Below are 27,851 nucleotides of genomic sequence, written 5' to 3'. Positions count from 1 at the left end.
GTCGACCTCTTGATTATGAAACTTGCTGTTATGATACAGTATTATTTATGGCTTTTCACATCCTGCCACACTTTACGTTTCAAGGGGCTCAAGGTTCATCTCTGCTGTCAGATTTCAGATAATGTTGGTAATAAGCTGGTGAATTGCTGGACGAGGCGCAGTTTGTTGCATCTTCCTCTGCTGTGAGGAAAATGGATGTGGAGAAGGGTAGTCGCCGGTCCAGGGGTACCAGCACCCTGGAAAAGTGTCTGATATTTCTCTTTGTGGCCATGACCGGCGCCTGCATCGGCCTTGTGGTCGTCTACTTCACTGAGAAAGCGAAGACTTCTACTCATGTAGAAGGTGAGTGTGTTTACATGCATTGCATTGTATTCTGCGTCAATGCCCCTTGACGGCTGACTCCTGAAAAGATAATTATATGACGCTATTGTAATGGTTAACATCATACAAGAAGAAATAAAATAAAATGCTTATAGTATTGGAGGTTTCAGTGCCTCGTTCATGTCTCCAGAAACACTGTGTAGTGTACAGTTCAGTAGCTCAGAGGGAAAACAACAAGACAAGACAAGACAGTTTCTTGCTAATTAGCGCATGTTGGCATGCAAACTTGGCTAATGCATGTAACATTATACCTGCTTAACATCCGTATGTCAGTGTTGTCACTATGAGCATGTCAGCATGCTGATGTTAGCATTTAGTTGAAAGTACCAGCAGAATGGCTGTAGACTCTTGTTGTTAGATTTAAAAGATGTCCTTTATTTTAAAGGTTTTTGGCAGTAGATCAATAGGGGAAATATAATGTGTTAGATAAAACTGTGATAATTTGATGTGGTGTAAAAGATGTGGGTTAGGATTCTTCCTGGCTGTTGTGAAAAAAAAGCAAAACATTTTCTTATTCAACAGAATTGATATACAGAACAGAGAAGAGGGGAAACGAAAAACAGACAGAATTGTATTATTACTACTATTTTTACACCTGATCCTTGTACTGTCACGCTAACTTCATCAGTAGAGTTTAATGTAATAGTACAAAAAGTAGTAGGCCACCTGCTCCACTTCTCATTCTTCAATTCTTCAATCAATGCTGTTACCAAGGCATCTCAATTGAGCACCGTAAGGTGCTTTTTCTTAGTGATTATAATTTCACGGTAAACACTTGCAGTGTTATTCTTTGTAAAATAACAAATCTAAATGATGTTTATAGCCATGCAAAATTGAATTTCTTCAATAGTTTTTAAATAGGTGGACCAGGAAATCTGATCAGCCTCAGCCTTGCTTTGTGTTTCGCCCTAATAAGCAACTGTTAGCATGCTAACGAGTTAAATTAAGATAGTGAACAAACATTACACTTGCTAAACATCAGCAACTTAGCATTTGTCATGTTAGCATGCTGACGTTAGCATTTAGCTCAAAGTATTACTGTACTCTACATCCCCACAGAGATGCTAGCATTGCTGTCTTGTTTTTTTACGTTAAGAAAACAATTTCTTAAACGTAAAATAAGATAATAAAAAAATGTTTAAACTGAAATTGAAGAAGCCTTTTGAGTTTCTTATGCATTTTTCCTGGGAGTCCATGCAGAGTAGAAGCTGTTTTTACTGTAAAATAGACTTTAAGTTGCTATATTTTACAAATACATATCACAGTAACAAGTGTCCTCCTCTGTCATACGTTTCCAGGGCTGGACTCAGGGTGTGGTGGTCCTCAGGAGCTGACTGGAGAGACGGGCACCTTCACCAGCTTTAACTACCCCAATAGCTACGACAATGGAAAGAGCTGCTCCTGGCACATCACTGTGGACCCTGACAAGGTGATATGGATCAGCATCACTGCTCTTCCAAACCTGAATCATTGAACGTTTTAGCATTACAGTCCCCATGAAACTTTCCTACACCCTTCATGTAAGCTCAAAAAGTATACAAATTAACTAATTACTTATGAATTACATTTAAATGTTCATCATGAAGAAGAAGGGGACAATTCTGTAATGGCCCAAAAATAATTGTCCTCCAGAACACCAGTTTCAACACATTCATCTTATTTCTTCTTTACAAGACAATCAAAACAATTCAGTCATGCCTCTATATCAGACAGCTTATTTTATAGTGTTTGTGGCTATGGTGTCTAGTTTGTTTCTATTGGTGAAACTGTCTTATGTGAGGCCAACTAGTGGAGGACAGCTGGATGAATTCAGTGGCAGCGTCACGGACAGATGGCTGCCCTGTCTCCTTCATTCTCCTCAGCCCCCCCCCCCCCCCCCCCCCCCCACACCCACAGGAGAAAACTAAATCCTTGATTCTTCTTTCTGTTTGCATGGCTGCTTCACTCCCTGCCAGCCGGATGCAGAGGCTGCTTTCCTCTTTGCCTCTATCTCCCTTTTGCTAAACAGGCATACATACACATAGAGGTGCACACTTGCATGTGCACATATTCTCACAGACAGAGCTGGCACATACTCTCATATATGTGCACATGCATAAACTTATATTTCACAGAGCCTTTCCTCGCCTTCCCTGTCAGCAGACCGTCTCTCTTATCGACTTCTCGGGTTAAAAAAAGAAATTTAAAAAAAGACGGATGAAACAACTCTTCATCTTTCTGTTGCAGGTGATCCAACTGTGGTTTGAGGAGTTTGCTTTGGAGGACACCCAGCTCTGCACGTCAGACTTCATCACGCTGAGAGACTCTCTGGGAACCATCGGTACAAATCTCTCATTACACGTCCAACTTAAGTGGGGAAAGAAAGAAAGAAGGATGGGTGCTCTTTCAGCCTGCAGTGGCAGCTTTGATGTCATGCCCAAATCAGCCCATCCATCCATGGGCAGACTCAGCTAGTCAGCCACACAGTCCTGCTGGCCCACTGCACACAGCTCCACTTGCAATAACACACCACTGGTTCTCCAACCAAACTGCAGAGTTTAAAGCAGTGCAAGCAGTGGATCACAAACATCTTTAATTCCTGCTCATATGAGACAATTTTGAAGACGTATACCCCATTTAGTTTCCTCAAGATTTGTTCAAATAAGGGGGGCATATTTGTAAAATTAGTAAAAAAAACGGGAGTGGCCAATCAGATTCATGGGCGGGCCTGGTCGCACTGAAATTAAAAGCCTCATGATCTTTCTGTAATATTGTATTTTGAAAACAAACCCTTCTTTTCATTGCAGATGAATAAGCTGTGCATGTCTCTCACGACATCATTTGTGTGGTATTTGTAGGTAAATACTGCGGCTACACCAAACCGAAGCCGCTGGTGTCACTTACAAACTACTTGAATGTGTACTTCGACACCAATGACAGAAAAACAGACCAAGGTTTCAAGGCTCATTATAAAGCTGTGGCTCCAACGCTCGCACCAGGTAAGAAGAAATCCATTTCAGCAAGAAAATTGCCTTGGCTCTGACATAATGTTGGATGCCTGTCTTATAGTGCCCTAGAAAGTCAATGTTATAGAAGTGGGTGCTGGATGAAGAGAGGGGTAGGAGAAGGGAAATGATAGAGGGCATAGGTAGGTGGGGGTGGAGAGGTGTATTGCGGGTATCCTTGAGGTGTCTGTGGAGCTGAAGTGCCCTTCATCCCTGCTGCCAGAAATAGCCGGAGCTGGTGGCTTTCTCCAAGGTGACCAGGGGGATCTGATGACCCCGAGCTTCCCAGAGCAGAACTACCCGAGTGGAGCACTATACCAGGTACACACAGCAAGGAGACACAAAAGAAAGCAAATGTGACAGCTATGGTGACAGATACTTTTTTTTTTGTTAATCTAAGGAAACACTGCTGACCTTTATCTGAGGATGTGAGGTTGTAGTACGTCATACTGCACCGTGTGGCCTGTGCGACAAAAATACATATTTAAATCTGAATATAAATGACAAGGAATCATTTTTACATAACATTATTGATCACATGACTACATGTATGTGAAATGGGCTGATTGTAGTGACAAACCCACAGAGAACAATCCCCCGTCTCTGCAACTGCCTTCAGCTTTTCGGAGCGTTTGAGCGTCTTTCTGCTCATTGTTCTTTTATAAAGTTTGAGTATCGGAAATTTTACTGGTTATTTCCTATTCTGCCAACATTGCATGAATTGTAGAGGTGCTGGTAGCCGGATTTTAAAATTTTGGATAGACCCAGGTATGGACCCTGATTCCGGTCCGTATGCTAAGCTACGATAATTGCCTCCTGGCTTTTGCTTTTATACTTTATATACAGACATGAGCTAATAGAAAGTAACTGACTGAGAAAATATGTTATTCAGGACTGTATAGCTTCTTATGAATGTCATTGATTTCAGCAATGTGTAAAATAGTATATATCAGCTCATCGGGTGATCAGGTATGTGAAAACAATACATACTTGATTTAACTGTTACTCTAGCTGGAAAGATAAGTCAATCAATTTGAGAGTGGTTGCAGGTTGTTTTTAATTTAATTTAAGGATACCTCTTTATTAACATTGGGGTTGTGGCTTTATTAAAGTGCACTGACCAGATTAATTCATGTTTCAGCTGCTGTCACTTATAAATATGTGGAAATTATTTCGGGAAATCTATCGATGCAGTAAATGATTGGAGTTTGTCTGATTGTACTTTATCTTTACGTTGGATCAGTGGAGAATCACGGTGCCTGAAGGCGAGAGGGTTCGACTCACATTTACTTCCTTTGACCTGGTGCCTGAGGTCTGTGGAGACTTTGTTCAGGTCTACGACGGGCACAAGGCCGGCTCCTCTTCATTCAGTAAGCATGATATTAAACATGATTCCAGTATCAGTGAGGATTATTAATTATTAACTATTAACAGGAAAAGCTTCTGAGAAAAAAGAAAGTGCTGTGCATGTATGAGATAGGGGTTTTAAAATATACCACAATATCTTTACACATTAGCACAGATAATGACAAAGCTGGATGGGCAATTATAAGGCAAGGGGTTAGAATTTCAGAATAGACTGTGGCCTTTGTTCAACATTAGCAATGTCAACTATGCAGGCCTGTGAATAAAATATGAGCTCAATTAATAGTTTGAGAAGTTGTTAAATGGTTCTGGAGTCTATTTTAAACTTAATGAATGTAAGTCTGTCTGCATAGACTTCATTGTTAAAGCGGAAATGATTAATCGTCAATCTTCTAGATGGAAAGGTGTTACTGTTCTTGCTTTTTAACACGTATGCATATAATCCATCAAAGGTAAATTCTGTGGGGGGACCATGCCAAAGCCGGTGGAGTCCAGTAGCAACACAATGGTGGTCCGCTTCAAATCGGACAACAGTTTGACTTCTAAAGGATTCAGAGCAACTTACACCAAGTCCAGCCTTCCACCTGTTACTACCACCACACCCAAACCCGCCACCACCACACCCAGACCCTCCACCACACAAACACCTCCACCTCCCACATCTTCGGGTAAGAATTCGCTCCAAACTTGTCTGTTTGATTTTCCCTCCATGTACACTTAAAATAAACCATCCAGATCTACTAAGAATGCAATGACAAAGTTTGATTACATTTTTTCAGCCAACCTATCCTGCATGTCTCTATTTTAATTTTATTTGAAACATACATCAGATATATTTGATTGCCCCACTACCAAATAACAGCATCGATATCCATGTTGCTGAACCAGCTTTCCTGAAAAATAGTTTATCACAACCCTCATTTATTTAGTTGACTTCAGAGCTAGTTTATCAGAGTACCAAATCAGTTATCTTTTGAGAGTTCATACCAATGTACAATAAACGATAATATAACTTTACAGTATGTGCACAAGGTTGTTTCCTGGCCAATTAGAACTTGTTGATAAGCCTTGCATAACTTTTATGCCTCCCCGTGCAATTTTCCCTGCAGCTCTAATCAAGTGACAACTCCCAAAAAAAGGATGAATGCAAGTAGTGATGTGCGTAGGAGTGGGGAGATCCCCCTTGAGTTTTATCTATTCATCACTGTACTAAAGCTATTGGCAGACAGACCGGTTCTCTCCAGTGGCTAATTAAGGTATCAGTTTTGCATCAAAGCAATCTGGGCCTCATCAATCGAAAAGAAGAAAGAGAATAAACTCTATTAAATGGAGCTTGGATGCACAGAAAACACAGTGTTTGTTCTCTGTTATTGGGCAGGAGTTGGTGGTCCAGATATCCTGCATGGGCGTAAAGGAGTGATCCAGTCCTTGGGTTTCCCAAATCCCTATCCTGCTCATCTAAACAGCTCCTGGAGGATATCTGTGCCCAAAGGATTCCTGGTTAAACTGCAGATCACTGAAATGGCCATCACAGGAGAGACTGGACAATGCAAGGAGGACAAACTGGTCATCTCAGATAATTACAGCACATTAGGTGAGCATAACATAATGTTTTACTCTTTTACATTAATTATACTAATGTATGTGTTTGTTATTTTTTAAATAATTAATGTTTTACACCATATCTTTGTGCCTTATAGTGTTTTGACTCCCAAATGCATCTCAGATCACCTTAAGAAAATCTTTGCTTTCTCGGCCACATCTGTATCTTGTGACATCTGAATAGCAGCCACTGTGGAGTAAAGGTTATAAACTCCCCTGTGGGCGATCAGAAACCAAGACAAGCACAGCAAACAAGCAAACCAACAAGCAGTTATAATGCCTCTGCTTACTAGATAACCTTGTTGCACCTTGCTAGACTAACAGCTCTGGTGCTACAATATGGATCAAATTCTGCCCCCTGCTATAAAACTGTTGATTAGGGTCTTCTCTGCAAAGAGCCCAGCTAACTATAAATTACCTCTCCTCATTATTCACTGCAGTGGCGGCAGTGAGGCTGATACAGCTTTATCTATCGCTGAGTTCTCAAGGACTAAAGCACTGAGGTACAAGCACACAGATACAGTAGGTGATGAGAGGGGTGCATCCTGTTATTTCAGGGAGTATTGTTTATATGTGAAATGCAGAGGGCAATGAAAAGCGGCTAAAGGTCTTTTTTGAAAACCTGATAAGTCTGAAAAATCAGAAGTATCAAAGATCCCTTAACTATGTAACTTATAAAAGAAGAACTAACACAATATTCCTTTTGCAAATGAAATCAACACACTAGAGGCAAATATACAGCATCTTGTATTTTAGTAGCATATAGAAACATTACCAGTTCGTGCTATCTAGGGCTGCTCCCTTTTAGATGACTATCTAAGATTTCTCCAGTCAATTAGTAGATTTTATGCGTTTTGATGCATGACTTATTTTGAAGAAATGTGTTAGTGTTTCAGCATTCCCATCAATCAACCGCTAACCACACCCACAGCACACAGCCTCACACTTACTTACACCCAATAATACTTGCAGTATTATCCGTCTTTGAACCATCCACCCCATTCCTGACTACTCTCTCAATTTACCTCCATCTTTTACCTCCATCCTTCCTCTCCCTCTCCCGTAGGCACACACTGTGGCTACATCCTTCCCCCAGTGGTGGTCAGTGCCAGTGACACAATATCTGTCACCTTCCAGTCCGACAGTCGCCTCACAGACCGAGGATTCTCTGCCAGGTGGGAAGCTGTGTATGCTGAGGATATCGCAGGTACCGAGGACTGACACACCACGCACACACACACACACACACACACACACAGGAGCACACTCACACTTGAGGCGCAACTTGCTGAAGCAGCTCAACACCTCATAACTAACCATAAAACATCTCAATCATCTGTCACATAAATCTAAAAGAGCAAAGTGATTGCTGTGTGAACTCAGTGAAAGCACAGGTCAGAGTACAGTTTGAAGTATAAATAGTAAGATAAAAACTCCTTTATCTTTGTCTTTATCAGGATTATCAGGCACGAAAATGACTTGAGACCCCACGTGCAGAGGTGAAAGAAGTACTTTAGGTCACTTAGTAAATATATAGACTTATAATGTATCAATACAGCAATACTGCATTGCAAGAAAAGGCTACTTTTTACTTCAATAAAAATGCAGAATGATAATCAGCGAAATGCATTTGTGTAAAAGCATGTTACGTGCATTATCATGTAGCGGCCCTTGATGGTCAAATTGAATAGTGTCGGATCGTCTAATGTAAAAGACTATCAGTCATCATATCATATTTTATTAGCTGAGTATTTTCTGTAAAATCGTTATCGTAGAAAAAATGAAGTTGAGTTTAATATTTGCCTCCAAATTTAAATAAAGAAAACCTAGACATTACCATAAACACAATTAAAGTACAAATACCTGAAAACTATTCTAACTCTATTAGAGGTACAGTGTGTAGTGTTTAGGGGGATCTATTGCCAGAAAGTATGTTTTCATTAGTGTATAATCAGCTGAAAGTAAGTCGTTATTTTAGAATGAGCCATTTGTGTCTGCCACCTAGTTCTTGTCACACGAAGTTTAAGTTGACTGCAATCTGCAGCCTCACGGGAAATCCTACACACTGGACCTTAAAGTACAAGAGTATAGGAGTAAATGTAATTAGTTACTTTCCACCACTGCCCATGTTAATGTTACATAACGTTTTTATACTTTCCAAAACTGAGTATATACTGTATATCAGTAACAACTAAATTAATAAAATGAAAATGAGCAGATGGTTAATCTAACAGGGAGCAGTTCTACTTTAAATGAATGTCTGTTTGCATTTTGTTATGACAAGATTTTCTCCTCAGGACTCTTTCTTTTCACAGGCAGATACTGTCGCTCGTCTGCACTTATCTAGTTACGATCACACATCAATCCCTCCCTCTTCCTCTTTCAGAAATCCAGGGCTGTGGCATTTCTTCCAAAGAGGAAACAGGAGTTATTAAGTCCCAGAACTGGCCTATGAACTACAAAGCTAACGCTGAGTGCATGTGGAACATTGCTTTGCCTTTCGGGAAAAAAATCACACTGACGTTCACCCACTTTGACCTCGAAGCCAAAGATTTCCTGACGTCCAAATGCAATGACAACATAGTGATGTACGAGATCAATAGTGTGACTAATGCGTTGCTTCAAACGCACGGTAAGTTTGTTTGTGGAATTACATGATCCCGAAACCATTTATATCTATCATAATAATCAATCACATTGAAAAAGCAAGACCCAGCCATGAATCACATTAATTTAAATAAAACTGTGTATCTTTCTACTCTGTTAACGATCACTTTACCAGTAAGTTGTATAGTCTCTGTGTCTTTTTTCATCGTGGACAAATTATTCTTTTAATACATTTTAGGTCCATTTTGTGGGACTAAGCTGCCCGGTACCATCCAGACAAAAGGCAGGCGGCTGGTGATTCGTTTCCATACAGACCTGCTTACTGAGTCCAAAGGCTTCAGGGCCTACTGGACAACAAACCCCAGTTTGCCTGCTCCCACTGAGCCACCTGCTCAGCCCAACCCCTGGGACAACATCACCATAGGTGGAGTATCTATTTGAGCTTGATACAGTTTGCCACATCTGCATTACACGTCAATGTTAAAAGTATGTTCAAAGTTCATAGTGATGAATCTACAGACATTTAACACCCAATTCTGCATAGCTCAGCTCTACGAAGCCCTTGCAACTCTCATCAACCTCATTTCTAAACACAGCAGGCAGCTGTTTTCAGCCCAAACACTTTGATAAACTGACGCTGCTCTATCTGTTCAGCACCAAACAGCAGACAGAAATAGTTGATTGTTTAAATAGCTGATAAACATAGTGGAGACATTAGCTGCTTGAATAAAATAACAGAGTTAAAAAGAGAATGAATATTGGACTTAGTTTTGTCACATAAACAGACTTTATAAGGCAGTTGTATAAATAAGACAAAATGTTTAATGCAGCTTTAATATAAAGTGCTGAAGCAATTATTTAAGCATTTTAATAATTAATTCAATACAGTTATTAGATGACAATGCAACCTAACAAATGCGAGTTCCAGCTTCTAAAATATGAGGATTTGCTACTTTATATATTATATAATCACTGTAAACTTTGAGCCTGCTGTTTGGACACACCAGGTAAGTTGAAGACATGGGCATTTCTTCTGAATTCATTTATTCATTGAAAACTTGACAATTGACAATAAAAGTAAGTTGCAGCCAAAAATATTACCAGATTTCACATCGATGCAGTATACTGTAGTGTGGCCAAGTATTTTTTTACAAATGCTGCATGTTTATTTCATTTTGCATTTAGCCTTACATTTGACCATTTTAGTTTTTTTGATCTCTCCAGCACCGTCTTTGAGTCAGCAGAGCAGTATTTTCCACCAGTCACAATGATCGACATTTAGTTTCAAACAACTCCTAATAAGCTGCACAGCTGTCTGTACAGTCATTTGATTCATGCCTCCTTCCATCTTCACCTTTTCTTCATACCCCCCTCCTCTCATCTCCCCCTTGCTGCGTCCAGATGTGCAGTAAAACAAGGTGACACTGTGTGCAGAGAACACAATGTAAAGCGGCCTATAGCGCTTAACTTTCCTTCTTAGCTTGCTGACACCCGATCCTCATTCTTCACCCAGCGATGAGCCCCAGGTGGCCTAGGCGTCTGCCAAACCAATTGCTGAAATACAGTTTTATAGATGGACTATGCTGCCTCTGTGGGTTTTTTTCACCCAGCCTCCAACTAGCGGTACACTTTGTGCTGGGCAGAGGAAGACAAACAGCGAGTGAGAGATGAAGGGAACAAAGTGGGATAAGAGTGACTGGGACAGTTTAATGTCAACTCCTTGGATGACCAAAATAAATGTATATATTTATGAGTAGTGATGTTGTAATCTGGCCTGGAAATGGTGATTTCAGTTTACTTGTTTATTTGCAACAGGAGATTGGTGTTATGTTTGCATGAAATTACACTGAATAAATACATAATTGCTGACTAGTAAGCCAAAAAAATCAGTGAGGGAAAGCAGTGTCAACCTGGCACGATTGGATAATTATTTTAAAAATACAAATGAGAGCGAAAGTGCCAGTGATTGAAAGCCACTTCCCTGCAACACAAGGGCTTATCTGTTAGCTGCAGACATGTACTGTATATTCAGGCTTTGTTTATACACAAACAAAACCACAAACAAATGAATACATGCACAGACAACCAGACACAGGATAGATGGCAATGTTGTTGTTTTTTCTTATTTCCAAGACTGGTCCGATACATGTGGTAAACCAGCCATTCCTCCTGTTGTTGTGTCACGCATTGTGAATGGAGAGAAAGCCAGGCCTCACTCCTGGCCCTGGCAGGTGTCCATGCAGGTGAGAGACTACCGCTAATAAATGTAGAAAATTCACATACAGCTTAATTACATCAGAAGTTACTGCGTACAATATCAGTGATTACAAAAGGGCAAATTCCAGTACAGCAGGTATTGTTTATTCATAATGTGATATCAAAGAGTCATTTGTACTATCCTCCTCTGTCCTTTCTATGTCTCACGTTGATAATTGACTGATTGCATTGATATGTATGCTTTCACATACTGGCATCAGTCAATTAGGTCTTTAATGACTTCTTCTCTGCTTGTGGGTGGGTGTTTGTTTCAGGTCTGGCCGGCTAGTCGTCCAGAGCCCACATTCTTCCATACCTGTGGTGGTACTCTTATTCATAAGAACTGGGTACTTACAGCAGCCCACTGCTTCATAAAGTAAGTGTTCTGTCTCATCTTTCTAACACACAATACATGTACATTTTCTGTTAGAAATGTTAAAGTTGAAGCTGCTAAAGTCATTCGTTTTAAAAATAAGAGCTGAGTAGGTTTTTACAGCCGTTTAACTATATTTTATTCTGCAGAGTTTTCTTAAACCTCCTGGAAACCCATTTTTGAAATCTCAAATGGGCAGATGTGTTCGTGCTTTTACCTTGTTATAGTTTGAAAGCGATGCCTTGTTAGGGATGCCTCAACGCCTTCGCTAATGGTCTAGACTCTAGAGTAGAGAGAGATGCTTGTGCACTAAGGTTGTATATATAGTTATCTGCTGTGAGCAAGAATGTACAAGGTTATGAGCCACAGAGAACTCACATTATTCTGTGTATGTTTTTGTAAAACTCAGCGTATAATGGTGCAGTGACAGCGATATGCATCTCGAGGTGGCCTGTGGTTACTGTGAACTGGGAGGTATTATAATTGATTAATCTGCTGATTTCCTACCCAGCTACGCTGATGAGCTGCAGCGTTGGCGCATGTGCCTTGGCAAACACAACCTGACCTACACAGAGCCGAGTGAACGCTGCTTCAATGTGTCTGGTATCTATCGCCATGAGGGCTTCAAGTATCCCACGGTGCCCACGGTGGAGTTTGACATTGCCCTGGTCAGGTTGGACGGGGAGGTGATGCCCACTAATGAGATCTCATACGCCTGCCTTCCGTCAGCGGAGGAAGTCCTACCTGGGGGCAAGAAGTGCTACGCCACCGGCTGGGGAGATGAGACTGGTGCTGTTTCTGCTTCATGTTTAAACTATATACTTTATACTTTAAGTAATACTGCAATACACCACTTCAAGAGACACTCACCCCTCATAAGTTAAACATTAATTGTTGCATAGTTTGCATGCCTTCTGTTGGACATAATGTGCAAATACCTATTCAGAGTGTCAAGTTGATGTTTTTTTAATTACAATCTACATTTCTTTCTGTGATTATCAGGCGATTCAATGAATGCTAAAGTTGCAGAGGCCCTTAACCAGGTTGCCCTGCCTGTTGTGCCATATGACACCTGCAAGAGGATGGATTACTGGTGGTTCCAGGTCAAGACCTCCATGATCTGCTGTGGTTATACCCTGCCTGATGAGCTCAAGTCTGTCTGTCAGGTAAAACAATTCCTTTAAGACGACAGAACTTTTTTTTTTTTTTACACCATTCTGATCATCAATGATGATGAAAGTTTTTGCACACATGTAACTTTACACGGAAAATGCTGATGGTGTTTTAGATGTTGATTTGTGACTTTGACAGGGAGATTCAGGTGGTCCTCTGGTGTGTCAGGATACCCCCGGTGGTTCTTGGGAAGTTCATGGTATAACAAGCTTTGGTCCTATTGGATGTGTTATGAATAAGAAGCCCTCTGTGTTCACCCGCTCCTCCGCCTACCTCCCCTGGATCAACAATGTCATCCGCAGAGACATCTACGATGAGCACAGTATGAATACAGCCGGTCTACTCTAACCCACTTTGCTCACAAACTAAATATGATATCGAGACAGAAGTTATTGCTGGTTTTTACCTTCTGTCCTCCCTTTATAGCATCTGGCTGTGGAGGGCCAAAGGACCTGTCCGGCACAGAAGGCACCGTGTCCTCTATGGGTTACCATGGCAGCTACAACAATAATGCCCGCTGCCAGTGGAACATCCTGGTGCCACCCGGCAAACTGGTCCACCTCCATTTCCACAATTTCTCCCTGGAGCAGAGTCAGTTGTGCCTTAACGATAAAGTCAGCCTCAGAGACAGAATAGGAAGTCTAGGTGAATATCTGCCTCCTTTTTACTCCACAGCTGAAAATAAATTTGCTGAGTCATTTATTGGCGTGATTACTTTGCTTTATGTTGCACCACAGTTTATTAGTACGTGTCATTAATTAAATGTAACAGTTATTTTATTTTACTCTGAACCACTAATTTCAACCTCACGGTGGTACTAGACGGGAGAGTCAGAGACCCACCAAAGTTAGAGACATTCATCCTCTGGGGACCATGAATGTCTTTACATTGCCGTGCATGTATGATATGAAATAAAGATGTCATACACAAGCTCTTAGGACAGAGGTTCCTCAGAGAAGTCAGTCTGACAGTTCTTCATGTTCATTTCTCTTCAGGTACACACTGCAGTCATGTACCCCCTAATGACCTGGTGAGTGATGGAGACAGACTTCACATCAGCTTCTCCTCCAACGACAAGGTGGTGGACACGGGTTTCTCTGCCAGCTGGAAGGCAGTGGACCCTACAGAGGGTAAGACAGGAGAATGGTGTACCTGACAAGACACTGAGGGAATAGCCTCTAGGCAGAACTAATGTATCTCTTCTTCTTTCTCCATTTCGCTCTCTCACACACATACACACACACACACACACACACACACACACACACACACACACACACACAGGTCCTTGTGGAGGGAGCTTCAGCAGCGCTCAGGGTGAAATCACCTCTCCTTACTGGCCCAATGACTACCAAGCCCAGTCTGTGTGCACGTGGCGTGTCAGCATTCCTTCAGCAAAAACGATCGATGTAGCCTTCACACACTTTGAGCTGCAAGCTGCAAACATTTTAGGAAACTGTTTGGACTACATTGAGATCTTCAATGGTGAAAGCATGACATCACTAGGTTGGTGATTGTACTACAGGTTCAACAGGTTTAAAAAAATAAAAAAAGTATTTCCTGTACAGGTTAGAGTAAATCTCTTGTCTCTCCTGCAGGTCGATTCTGCGGCTTTGCTCCTCCACCCATCATCAGCATCCCTAGCAACACAGTCGTCATTCGCTTCCTTAGTAACGGTGCCGATCAACAGAAAGGTTTTCGTGGTTACTGGACCACTGATGCCGGTGTTATCCCAACTTTACCTCCTCCACCTCCTAACCTATGGGACAACATCACTATCAGTGAGTGGCGGCCTTTTCAAACTCACAGAAGACCTCTGACGAGTGTGTGGGGATCTCATTTCAAAATGGAGCTTGGTGAAAAATGAAATAAAAATGTATTTGCGCCCCTCGAAAAAAAAGTGGATCACTGGATTTCGAAGTTTTAATTGGGTCTGCCATTGACTATACCTGTATAAATACAAGCTGAATGAATTGTAACAAATGAAAGCTTTTTCACAGATAATTTAAGTATTTATTTTCTCTTCCCAGACTGGCCAGCAGATTGTGGAAACCCAGCAGTGACACCCAATACAGCCACCCCGAGGGTGGTTAATGGGGAGCAGGCGATCCCCCACTCCTGGCCCTGGCAAGTCTCCATGCAGGTAATGTCAACTCCTGTTTCTCTGTGTGCGTCATTAACAGTCGTAGAGGAGAGCTTTTAATCTGTACGAATGTGCATTTCTCTTTCCCAGGCTTCACCATTCTTTCCCATACCTTACATGCACGTTTGTGGAGGTTCTTTGATTCATGAAGATTGGATCCTAACTGCTGCTCACTGTTTCATGTTGTAAGATGCCACTACAGAAACACTTATAGTACATACCATTTCAAAAGCCCCACAGTAAAATAAAGCCGCTACAAGTAATATGTTTGCATGGCAATGACAATGTGGAAGCAATGTGGTAATACAGACATATTTGTCTTATTTCTATCTTAGCTAACAGCTTGCAAAATAGTCAAGTGAAAATGAAAGTTCTAATTTTCACCTTCTTTCATGCACCTGCTTCCCAGCCCTCTGAATAAACCCTCCTACTGGCGCATGTGTTTGGGGAAGCACCACATGAACTCCTCCATGGACGTTCCCTCAGCAGAGCAATGCTATAAGGTGGATGGTATCATCCGCCACAAGGGGTTCGTCTACGAGCAAGATCGCACTGACATCACCAATGACATAGCCCTGGTGCATTTGGCCCGGCCTGTCAACATGACGAGGGAGATCAGCCCCATCTGTCTGCCCACACCTGGCGCTGTGATGCCTGCTGGGACGCCCTGCTTTGTCACCGGCTGGGGAGACGAGAAAGGTAGAAGTGATCATGCATTTCAGTTTCCTGTAGTTTTAATGCTACTCCAGCAACTAGAGATCACTGCAGTTGTAGAAGTAAATGTATCTTTTGTTTGGTGCTTTCACTGTTTTTTATTTAAATTGGAAATGTGCATTATTTTTCATGTACTGGGTGTTGAGTATTGTGACCAGCAGCAGTAATGGTCTTGGTACAATGTGCACGATTAATGCTCTATTTTTTTCTGAGGCCTTGGCATGATTGCTAAAGATAAAAACAGTCTATATTGATGTAAATGTGTTCATCTCTTGTACAACAACATCAACTTTTCCTTTTCACTTATGTCTCAGGTAACCTGTTCCCCAAAGTGTCTGAGAAGCTAAACCAGGCAGCCCTTCCTATTGTTGACTTCCAGACCTGCAGTAAGCCTGCTTACTGGTGGGGCACCCTCAGACCCTCCATGATCTGTGCTGGTTATGAGTCCCCAGATGAGCTCAAGTCAGCCTGCCAGGTGAGAGGACACATTCAGAATAACTGTTTAAATGGATACACTGAGACTTTTTTATGCGAGGATGGTACTTGGTCGTTGACATTCTCGTCAAGTATTTCTCAAACACTGTGTAAGTGTCCTGGCCGCTCATGATTGGGCCGTCTGTTATGTAACACCCTGTAAAGTGCTTTGTTTGTGATCAGTCAGCCTTGATGGCGAATGGCTGCCCGGTTTTCCGGCGTAATTGGACAAAAGATAAAAACATTATTTGTTTGCCATAATGAGTGAATGTGCAAGCAGGAACAAGGGAAATTTACAAAAAACACTTCAGAACAGTACTGAAGGATTTTAAAGTTCAATAGAGTTTTACAAAACACAACCCTGACATTTGCCTCCCTGAAGAAAACTGTCACATGTTTATAAACGATTGACCTTTACAGATTCCAGGGCACAGAGATGATATATAGTGAGCTGCCAAAATCAAATGTTCACCAATGCATCTTCTAACCAGCGCAGTACATCTTTGGTGACTTACTCCTGCTCTCCCATAGGGTGACTCTGGAGGTCCCTTTGCCTGTGCGGCGGCTGGAACGAACACAACCTGGGAGGTGCATGGTGTCGTCAGCTTCGGAGCTCGGGGCTGCATCAAAGACAAGAAACCCTCAGTATTCACCCGCGTCTCTGCCTTCAGCGATTGGATCAGCGACAACATTAAGAAGTTTATATATGAAAGTGGCAAAACCAACTAAAGCGCATGTCTTGAGATAAAGATTAAGATTCCTATCTGTTCAAAGTCATTGTCGCTTTTTATTTAGGGTTCACCATTAAGTAGTGCTGTCTGCTGAAGTATGCTGACTGATACCGTTAAGCTATAAGGCATCTCCTCTCGCAGTGAGAATACTGCATCAGAACAACTATATTTAATACTATATTAATACTATTAATATACTTTTTACAGTATAAAGTTGAAAAAAACATTGCCCCAAACATTTTAAGGAAATAAAGACAAACAATTCTACAATTTTCCTCTAAACTCAGAGGGCTGCTTTGTCAAATGGAGCAATACGTTGTACTAATAACTGATTGAAACTATAAACTTCACATTGAATTTGTATGATTTTATAGGGCTTTAAACTACAAAAAGAGTAAAATTACAAATAATTACAATGTTAAATTCGTTATTATTATTATTATTATTATTAATATTATAATGTTTGGTATTGTGAAAATGATATGTTATACAATGTTATACTGTGCTATAAAAAGTTATAGTAAACATTGCAGCCATGTTTTATTCTTTAAAATGAAATTTAAAAAACTAATATTATATATATTATATTATAATTACTTTCTTTCTCTTCAGGCCGACCTCTCGGTACTTACAGGCTCCCTCCTCTTTTCTTCCCTCATTTGCAGACATATGAGTCCTGCAGGCACAGATTTAAAGTTTTGGGTTTTAACCCCTTGATCACATGATCAGACCTGTCGGCCAATGGGAGAGCTCGTTTCCGATTTCAGCCCAAGAGGAGAGAGGGTAATAAAGAGGGAGGAAGAGAAAGAGACACGCACTAATCTGTGCTCGTGGGTCAGTCCGCCGGTATTGACAGCACTTCTTTACACTCTCTCCTGCCGTGGATTATCTGCCTTGTATTTATTTTGGAGTGTAACGATGGCACATTTGAGAGCAAAAGGGATTCCCACTGGGAAAAGTCCCGGAGTGTGTCCTGGAACAGAGTGAGAAGAGGAGGAGGGGAGAGAGCAGAAGTTTTTTTCCCCTCATCTTTGCCTCTGCAGGCGCTTCTTCTGTGGGAGAATGGGGGCAGGAGCTCTGACCATCTGTGTGAGTAGAAACTACAAAGCATGAGTTGCCTCAAAGACTTCAACCTGTGATTAAGGGCTAAAGAAAGCATAACGGGACTCTTTTGTGACGGTATAGAATGGTCTAGTAGAAACAAATGGCTTTTAAAAATGTCAAGTAGGGACACATTTTTCTTCCCCTCCCTAAATAAAACTGCTCTCTAAATACAAGACTGCTGCCATGAAGATAAACACTGTCGCTTGCGGTCCTAACGCAGAACGCAGATTCCTTGTCAGCACTACTTTAAGTCTGCCATCCTTGTGCAACAGTGTAACAGTGCAAGAGAAAAAAGAAAGGACAAATACACACTGTAGCTTCTTGTTTCCTGTAGGTCATTTCTTCCTGGCAATGATTCACTGCCTCAATGAGGTCACTTTCCACAAAGTTTCCTTTAATGGAAGAAGTGTTTTCACAAGAACTAAACCTCTGTGACGGACAACTTCTTGTGTCATAAAACGGCACGTCTGTAGCAGTGTAGTGTCTTTGAGTTGAGCAGCTGTTTCTTCTGGTGCTTTTGCTACCAGTTGCTCCCAGTGACCACCCACATAGGGAGAGAGAGAGGGGGAGGGTGGAGGTTTTAGGGAAGGAGGGCACATGCTTGGGCTTGCTATCCTCTTCATGAACAAGTTTAAAGTCACAGGAGATTGCCTTGCCTTGTTTTTCTGTGTGTTTCACATTTTCAAAAAACGACTTAATCTGTACAAAATGTTTCAAAGAAGTATTTTTGATCCGACACTTAGACATGTTTGAAAACACTTCTCAAGGGTAGAGAGCAAACTTTCAACAGCTTCCAGAGTCTCTTTATAGTTCCTTGACAATAGGTTTGTTTTCTCACTGTTAGAAGTTGTAGTGTGAAAATATTTAAGGATGGGGGGAAGAGGATGAGGATTATTAGGCTAATCACAGCAGACCGTCCTGGTAAACAATAGAGGCAAATGGGTACCAACAGGAAGTGCTTCCTTTCATTCCTGACTGTTTTATTTCTCTCCGGCTCTGTAGCTGTCTTTTTGTTGTATTGCCAGGGAGACTTTAACAAAAACCTTAAAAGTAGCTGTGAACACTGAAGTTCTGATTGTCAACTACAGCGCTTAACAAAGGGACAGCACTGAGGGAGGAGTGTGCTGTTTTGACTCAATTCATGAGTACTTTCACACTGAAGTACTGACAAAAGCACAAGTATGTATTTGCTCACAACCCGGTTTTTATTACAAATACAAATACTGCCTGCAAATTTATTTAAATGAGTGTTTTCTCAATTGAAATTGAAATAATAGAATGTAAGCAATATCGCTGAATTAATTAAAATCTTTTAATTTAATTAAAATCTCCATGTTAAATCACTTCCAGAAATCATTGATATACATGTGGTTTTGTTGGATCCTTGTGGTTTGTTTTATCTCAAGAGTCATTTCTATTTTTGTACTTTTGCAACTTTTTTCTTATATTGTGTTGTGGATGTCCACTTTATTATTGATCCTTTTACTGCTATTCTTAATGAATCTTCTCTATAGAAGCGTTGAAGTGCAATATTTCCACACTTTGTAATTTTGGAAGTTATTCTCATGAATGCATGAATTCCTATGCATTGTGCGTGTGTGTGTGCGTGTGTGTGTGTGTGTGTGTGTGTGTGTGTGTGTGTGTGTGTGTAGACAGATTTAGGGGACATCTGTTCAGTCCACAGTCAGACCTAGCTCAGACTGGCTTAACCCCTGCATGAGGAGTAGTAGTAGTAGTAGTAGTAGTAGTAGTAGTAGTAGTACTACTATTTGAGCCAGTTTGCAGACCTGAAAGGCTCAACTCAACCATTGCTCCTTAATCTGTGCTGTGGCCGATTAACATTAAAGAATCAGACAGTTAGTATACCTACCCAAACTTCTTATTCATACAGACTTTTAATATTTTATTTAAAACACCTGAAGACCGAGCCAGTCTATTATTATTATTAAAATACAGTATGTCAGTGCAGTTTAGCATGTGCGTGTTACTTTTCAGGTAGAAATCCAAGCATTCAGAATTAAAATTCGAGTGTGCTTAATAACTATTTCACATTCATCAGGAAGATACAATTGGCATATTTGCATGCACCTGTCACAAAGGAGTGGATGACTGAGCACCAATAACACATTTTCTGCACAAGCTTGTCAGACACATGTAGTATTAATGCTGCCAGAGCATCTGCCATGGAAAAGATCTTGTCTCCTCAGCCATCTTAGCACCATCTGGATGGTGGGTTTTTAATCAGCTGATCTGAGTGTGGCACACGCTCAGATCCATGTTTAAACAATCGGCCAAATGGGACATAAATTGAGTGGTGCTTCCTCTTCACCAACCAATTCCCTACATGGGCAAACCACTGTGTCACTGTGGACCTCATTGTGACGAAATCATAGCCAGGGCCTCTCATGTCATTGTGCGGGTCAGTTCACCCGTTTGAAGCTGTGATCTCGGGAACAAATATGTCACATGGTGTAGTCGTAGCTATGGGTACGAGAGTTAAACTGTGTTGTTTTGATGTGCAGGAAGTCTTTTCCTCTTCGCCCAGTGTCCGAAGTCTGCGTCTGGTTTGTGTGTCTTAACTCTCTTGGTTCCTAGTACTAATTAAAGAAAGGCAGAAATGCATTATGCTTAACAAATGAGTAACTCTTACCCTGCTCTTTCTAATGTTGGCTTGTTAAAGGGAGACTGTGTGTGCACTCAGTGTTTACACTCAGCACGTGGCACTGTTTGCTTTGACGAGTTATAAGATAAGAAATACTTAACAGCTGGTGAATTAACGCACTAAATACATGCTTTGACTCTCGTTTACAAGGTTTGTCTACTTTGGGGAATGGGTTAAAATGGGCCATTAGAGCACAGCAGTGGTGCAAAGTAACAAAGTACATTTACTCAACTACTGTACTTAAGTACAATTTTGAGATACCTTTAATTTATTTAAGTATTTACATTTTATTCACTACATTTTAGGGGGAAAAAAAATACTTTTTACTGCAATGCATTTAACGTGACAGCTATGTTTAATAGTTACTTTAAAAAAATATATTATTTTTTTATAAAATGTCATGTATGATCTATATTAAACTACTCATCAGTACATAAAGTGATAACATCAGCTCCTCAACCAGCAACTACATTATTACACATTTTCACAATAATATCTTAATAATAACAATCCAATGAAGTAATAATAATAATATAATTAAATAGTATATAACATACAGGTTATATTTGCTGCATGCTAGTAGTAGGAGTCATTTTTACTGCGAGTACAATATGCTGTCAATGCTTCCATACTTTTACCTAAGTAAAGGATCTGAAAACTTCTTCCACCACTGGACACACAGTCACACACACATTTCACTAGATTAAAATACCTTTCTGTTCAAAAAGCCGACCCTTGAATGCTTCCCTCTCAGTTAATAGCTTCAGGCACACAATGTTTAAAGTTTTCTCAGTATGAAATGGACTAATCATCCTTCCACATTAAAATGATTGTCATGGATAATGCAGCTGGCCATCCCCTCACCTTTACAGGTGTGCACATACAGTACGTCTATTTGTGCAGGTGTTTGTGCCACTCTGACAATGCCTTTGACCAAAGGTGTTGCGTGGTAACCTGATATTTGTCATAGCAACACATGCACGGCCATCCCTCCCCACCCCAGCTCTAAGAACACTCTGTCCTCTAAGTGCATGACAGTATGACAGTGCATGTATGGACTCCACGGGGACACCATCACCATCCGCACACACACACACACACACACACACACACACACACACACCTTTTAGTTTGCGGAGCAGAGAGAGCCTCCCTCCACCAGGACAGGTGTCTCTGTGGTATCTGAGCTGATGCACCCTATGCTCATAGCGTCGGTGGCTGACTGCTGCTCTCTGCTCTTCTCTCTGCAGCACAACAAGACAGCGGTGCAGGTTAAAGAAGACATGAAGAAGATGGTCCAGATACCCATACTGCGACCCATGACAGTGACAGCCAAGTACACCAAGCTGTTTGGAGCGTCCCTGTCTGAGCTGCAGGAGAAGGGTCTGGTGGAGGATGGTGTGCCTCTGGTGTTGAGGAGGATGGTTGAGCATCTCCGTAAGCACGGTGAGGAAAAAAAACAACGGAATAGAATGGAGCAAAGGAAGCACTGTAATGCTGGATCATCTTATTTAAGATACAATCTAAATTGGCTTTTTTGTTTTTGATGAGTGGGCACATTAAGTGCCCCATTCAGAATTTCACAGATATAATAAATGATAGAAATGTATAAAGAAATATTATCAGTTTGAGAAGTAGTGATTTCCTCCAAATAAGTCAATGTGTTAGGAATCTAACATGTTTAAACCTTGAACAGATCTTATAAGGGTTACTAAAGCCTGATATAAATACAGAGGATTTATTACCATTTGCAGTTTCAGTGATGCAATAATCAGAGATATCATCAAGTCAACCCAAATACAAAGTGGTTCTCTTAGACAGGTGAGACAGAGTGGAAAAATGCTCGGCAAATTTTTTAGAGAAAGGGAAAAAAGACGCGATGCAATACTAAATAAAAACGACACAATGACAATCTAAAGAAAAAACGCACACAATACTTAAAAGAACAATATTATCAATCCCACCTAGATAATCAATGTCATCAATGTGCTCTCAGCCCAGATGATAATAATAAAGGTAGAAAAAAAAATACTTGATGACTGGTTAGGTGTCAAAAAGATATAGACAAAAATCCAAATTTGCCTACCCAAATATGTATGGTATACATCATTTGTACTGAAAAAGCTAAAACTTGAAAAAACACTGGATTGGTACTTGGTGTTGACCTACTTTATTTTACTGTAGTTCTTCTGTTTGACCGCTAGATGTCAGTACAAGGAAGGGGAGCTTCTTCCTTATGGCTGCTGAAACTACAGGCCTCTTGTTGTATGACATTTGACTTAATCTGTCATACCTCAGCCATGGATAAAGACTATAATAAGGGGGTGACTGCTGGATTATAAAATAGTAATAAAGCATCCTCCAGGGAAAAACATCTCTCGAGGTTAGGGTTACGGTTAATTAGTTAGGCCCTAAAGTGTCTGCCTCAGGAACTATGTTTTGGGTAGAAAGTAATTCCAGATAACTGTAATTAAAATTCTTAATTAATAAAAAAAAGGGGCAAATATAAACAAAATTTAAAAATGTTAATGACTATCACTAGAGTTTAAAAAATAAAAAATATTTCTAAACTATTAAATTATGGTTTCTCTGCAAATGTCAAGATAGTCAAATATCAAGTTTATGTTTAGATATATTCATTGTGTAACTTTAAGTAGAAACTTTGACCTGATGATTGTGCTACATGAAAGATCAAGGGGTCAGATCAATTTCTCCAAATCATCCTCTGAGAAAAAAAAAAAAACATATATGGATATAATGGCAATTTGCCATTTAGTTGCTTTGATAGTTGTTAAGATTGCTTGGACCATTGCTGGCCAACATCCTAAAACCTATAGCAGGACCTATAGAATCAGCTAAAGACTGAAACATTATTTTAGCCTTTTGTGGAAAACATGATAATAAAGCCAACATTTGAGGGACAGCTTATTTAATTCCCCCCCCCCCCCCCTAGTTAGCACTCTTTTTGAATAGTTGACAGACAGGCTGTCTGAGTTAACTGTATGTTTCTCTGACTTTCCTCCAGCCTTGCATCAGGAGGGTCTGTTCAGAGTGAATGGGAATGTGCGTGCCGTGGAAACCCTGAAACAGCGGCTGGAGAGTGGAGAGGATGTGGACCTTCTCTCTGAATCTGATTCATGTACGGTGGCCAGTTTGCTCAAACGGTACCTAAGGGACCTGCCAAGGGGTCTGGTAGACCCAACAGTCCAACAGGCGCTGATACAGCATTACCAAGGTAACAGAAAGTAGTTGCTGCTGTTCCAATTCTGTCTCATGTGCCTCTTTGTCTTCTAGAATGATCCTACCAGCTCAAACTGATTTAGTTTTTACATGTTTAAACCATCATGTGATACCTTTTCTGAACAACTTCCCAAATCCACGTTGTGACATTTATACCCTCGCAAGTGGAGTGAATATCTGGGTCTTGACTCTGATTGGATGATGAGCAAAGTTATCTTTAGCTGCTGTACTGTACTATTAGTACTGCAGTCATCTGCAACAGGCAGGGGATAGAAAGGCACTGCAGAGGTGTGTGTGTGTGTGTGTGTGTGTGTGTGTGTGTGTGTGTGTGTGTGTGTGTGTGTGTGTGTGTGTGTGTGTGTGTGTGTGTGTGTGTGTGTGTGTGTGTGTGTGTGTGTGTGTGTGTGTGTGTGTGTGTGTGTGTGTGAGAAAGTGATTTGGCAGGTGAAGTGTCTGCTCACTCTCTCCTCATCACTGGGTTCAATCTGTTTAATGTGAGGAAAGCACACATTTTAGCTGCAGTATTTCTATTCCCTCACAGACCCCATAAATATCAGCCTATTTTTCAGGGACTTTGGCCAAATGCTGCATTATATAACATCTCTTTGGTGCAAGACTTGGCCATAACTAGTGACTAAAATGATTATACTGTACTTTGTAAAATCAGTTGGACCTCCTTGCCAGTATTTGGCAAACTTTAAAATATGATGATTGGATTACGGCAGATGAAGTTGCAGATTGAATAGCAGTATGATAAAATATATAGACATCGATCGACCAATACATTTCCTCAATTAAGTTGCACATGTCGATAAGGACGGTAAGACTTAAGACTTAAGTTTCATACCATTATTCCGTTACTATTTTCATAATCAATTAAACATTTTCTGGTTACAGCGTGTTGAATGTGAGGATTTTTACATTCCTCAATTCAAAATGTTTAAATTGAATACCTGCGAGGGTTAAAATTAGCCGGTTATAGACGTCACATTGAGCTCTGGGAATCGTGATGGATATTTGTCATTATTTTGGGGAATTTGTATCCGAAATGATTTACCAGTTAATTCAGAAAAACTATTGACAGATTAACTGATAATGAAACTAATCATTTCGTTACAGCTCTAAATGGTTTCTATTCTTGATTTTGGCTTCTAAGTAAACTGTATTCATTAACAGCTTTCTATATTGTAAAAAAACACGTAACCACATAACAATATCTCCAATGGTTTTCGCGTTTGCATAGTTGTAACAGATTACGGTTACCCGTAGCCAGTATTTTGGTATCAGTATTAGACATAGCTTATTTTCCATATATTTGCATACATGCACACCTTTGCAGCTGAATGTGTATCTTATGAGCCACGCGTACAAAGACAGTACAGTAACACACTGATCAGTTAGTCTGAGGCGCTCCACTCAATGTGTAGATTTATTAGATAAATAAAAGTAAAAATAAAGTATGCCAAAATAATACATGAATACATACAGTGTAGACACACATACATGAATGAACCAAGCATACTCAGTTTACCGCTTTAGCAGGCGATAGCTGATTACGACAAATTAATTTAACACAGTACAGCGTTTTCATCTTTTTTCGTACAAACAATATCATAATAATGTAATATGGCAAAGGTGTTGCCTTTTCCTGTTTCCTGTTCTATTATTTGCCTTTACCCAATTAGTCAGTATATCCACATTACTGAGGATTATCCATCAAAGATCTCATTGTGTAAGTATTTTGTAAAAGCCCCAATAGTCAATACAATATCGTCACAATGTTGATGTAATTCATTTTAAAGCAGTTACAATTTTTTGTCCACCATTTTTCTCTGCATTTTCCCCCAAATTACAAAATCATGGTTGATGCATAACGATGTCATGTTTTGGTTTGTTTTTAATTGAAGGAAAATAGCTAACACTCGTGCTACCTTTTATTTTAAGTGTAAAACATTCAAACTAAAATGTGCAGTTTCTCACCTTAAATTCGAAGAATTCTGCTGGTCCCTATGTCCATCACATTGTATGTCATTCTCTGCAGTGATTTGGTCCTCTGATTGTCTGGCTTTATGTTGGTCTATCTGTTAATGTGCGTTCTCTTTGTTTAAGGGGCCTCTCTACATATGTATAATAGCTTGAAGTGGTTTTTTTTCCATCGCTCAATGTGTGTTTGTTTAATGTACTAACCTGCAAAAAAAAAAAACGACCATGTACTTTTCAGACTTGTGCACACACATCAGAACTTCACTCAGCGGCAGCAAGAGTAGTTGTGATCGCTCTAAGCATTATTCCCCCCATCACGCTCTATTTACTCAGACAGACGGGCACACATTCTTGCTTTCATATACGTGCACACTAACACACGTAGGCGCACGCTCTTTTGCGTCACTCATTCATTCGGGATCAGAAGCCATATCCGTTTATCCAACTCTGACCTAATTATGTGTCCGGAGTAATAGCATCAACATACTTTCGGGGTTTTTGCTCTAATGCTCACGTATTTACCACAACTCAAGATTAGATATTACAGAAATCAGGTGGACGGAGCTGTCACTGCCTGCTGGAGACCAGCTGTCGCCCTATTGTCACCCTATTTACTAAACTGAGAATGTGAACGTGTTTCACTAAAAGCATCTATGTTTTATGCTTTCCTGCTCCAAAGTAAATCCAGTCGGTTGTGTCACTCATCATTTAATTCTTGGTCATTTCATTGTGGCCAAAAAGACTTCATGTACTGGAGCATTTATCAACCTTACTGCTAAAATGTTGAAGTCAGAAGTTGAATGAAAATTGAGCAGGATCCCAACCTTTGACCTTTTCTGATATCTGATTGTGTGTCTACAGAGTGCGGTGATGATGTGTCTCGGTCAGATATGAGAGACCTGCTCCAGCAGCTTCCAGACGTCCACCACAGCCTCCTCCGCTACCTCTGCCACTTCCTCACCCTTGTGGAGTGCAACCACAAAGAAAACCGTATGACCGCCCTCAACCTCGCCACTGTGTTTGGACCCAGTGTCTTCCAGTGAGTTGAACCTGTTTTTTTAGGTAGATGTGGGCAAGGTGTAAAAATAACCATCCATGGTCCAATCTCACCATCACGCTAGTACTCTCTTTTTGCCTTGTATAATATGCGTATATAACGTATAACCAGACAATGTTCAGGGAACATTGAAGTATTTACTTATATTGACAACAGCTTTATTGAAACTTTAATATCTTTCCACCTGCATCAATTGATGTTTTAGCCTCTTGGGGCTCCTCAGCAAGCAGTAAACACCACATTGACAGATTATATATCATATGATATGTTGATACTATATAAAAATATCATATGATTGATAATGTTAGAATGAACATGTTAGTTTATCATAGAAAATATATTGAATATCTTATCTTGTCAGATAACTGCTGCTTGTTGCTGCTGGAAATGAGGTTGATGAGAGTGATGCAAAGCAATGAGCTTAAATACATACGTATATAGAAATGTTACAGTAAAAACTGAAAGAAATCTAACTTATTCCATTGTCATATAAAAATGTTTAATTTGTTCCAGTCAGTAAAATCACTTTATACTTGCATCATTATCATACTCACAATCAAATTTCCAACTGGGTTGGGGTTAATTTAATGCCTCAGTCTCACATTAGTTTTGATTTGTCACATTCAAGGGCATAGGAGGCAACTTGACGTAACAACAACTAAACATCACAGCATTTGCAGTCATGTTCACTAAGAACATAACTGACATTCCTGAAGGTTTTGGCAAGGTTGTTGTTTTTACTGTGACCTTTACAAAACTTTAGTTGTTGCAGTCTGTAAATAACAGAGTGAGACAACTTGGCTTAGTCCAGGAAAAAACAGACAGGCAGACAGTCCTGGTGGCTAAAGCGGAGGGATTCAATCCCCTTTCCCCTATTTCTGTTTAGTGAGTCAGATATTAAACATTGGTTTCATATGTCAGAGCGGTAGAATGATGAAAACCTCAAAACATGCAGTACATATTGAGTGAGACAATGAACCAGTCAAGTCTTACCCACAGACA

The 27,851-nt window shown here is 40.4% G+C and overlaps 2 protein-coding genes across 2 annotated transcripts in view; both read left to right on the top strand.

Moving 5' to 3' along the window:
• Positions 1-191: 191 nt before the first annotated feature.
• On the top strand, positions 192-16,801 carry LOC142950098 (ovochymase-2). The gene is made up of 25 exons (XM_076091998.1): positions 192-342; positions 1,680-1,810; positions 2,608-2,701; positions 3,219-3,359; positions 3,589-3,686; positions 4,609-4,735; positions 5,183-5,398; positions 6,112-6,324; positions 7,399-7,539; positions 8,719-8,964; positions 9,178-9,363; positions 11,073-11,182; positions 11,471-11,571; positions 12,080-12,357; positions 12,571-12,734; positions 12,880-13,063; positions 13,168-13,386; positions 13,737-13,889; positions 14,026-14,247; positions 14,340-14,522; positions 14,772-14,884; positions 14,975-15,069; positions 15,294-15,583; positions 15,913-16,073; positions 16,604-16,801. Exons 1-25 carry the CDS (start codon positions 192-194, stop codon positions 16,799-16,801), a joined length of 4,215 nt encoding a protein of 1,404 aa, XP_075948113.1.
• Positions 16,802-17,865: 1,064 nt separating this feature from the next.
• fam13a (family with sequence similarity 13 member A) overlaps positions 17,866-27,851 on the top strand; it is a 53,396-nt gene continuing 43,410 nt past the window's right edge. Inside the window, exons 1-4 of the mRNA XM_076091374.1 lie at positions 17,866-17,892; positions 21,820-22,015; positions 23,595-23,804; positions 26,654-26,831. Coding sequence (XP_075947489.1) covers positions 17,866-17,892; positions 21,820-22,015; positions 23,595-23,804; positions 26,654-26,831 — 611 coding nt within the window. The remainder of the gene's footprint in view (positions 17,893-21,819; positions 22,016-23,594; positions 23,805-26,653; positions 26,832-27,851) is intronic.

The sequence above is a fragment of the Anarhichas minor genome, unplaced genomic scaffold, assembly GCF_050575085.1.
Source record: "Anarhichas minor isolate MPS153535 unplaced genomic scaffold, ASM5057508v1 ptg000014l, whole genome shotgun sequence".
Classification (NCBI taxonomy): domain Eukaryota; kingdom Metazoa; phylum Chordata; class Actinopteri; order Perciformes; family Anarhichadidae; genus Anarhichas; species Anarhichas minor.
This window is presented reverse-complemented; position numbering and strand designations above follow the sequence as displayed.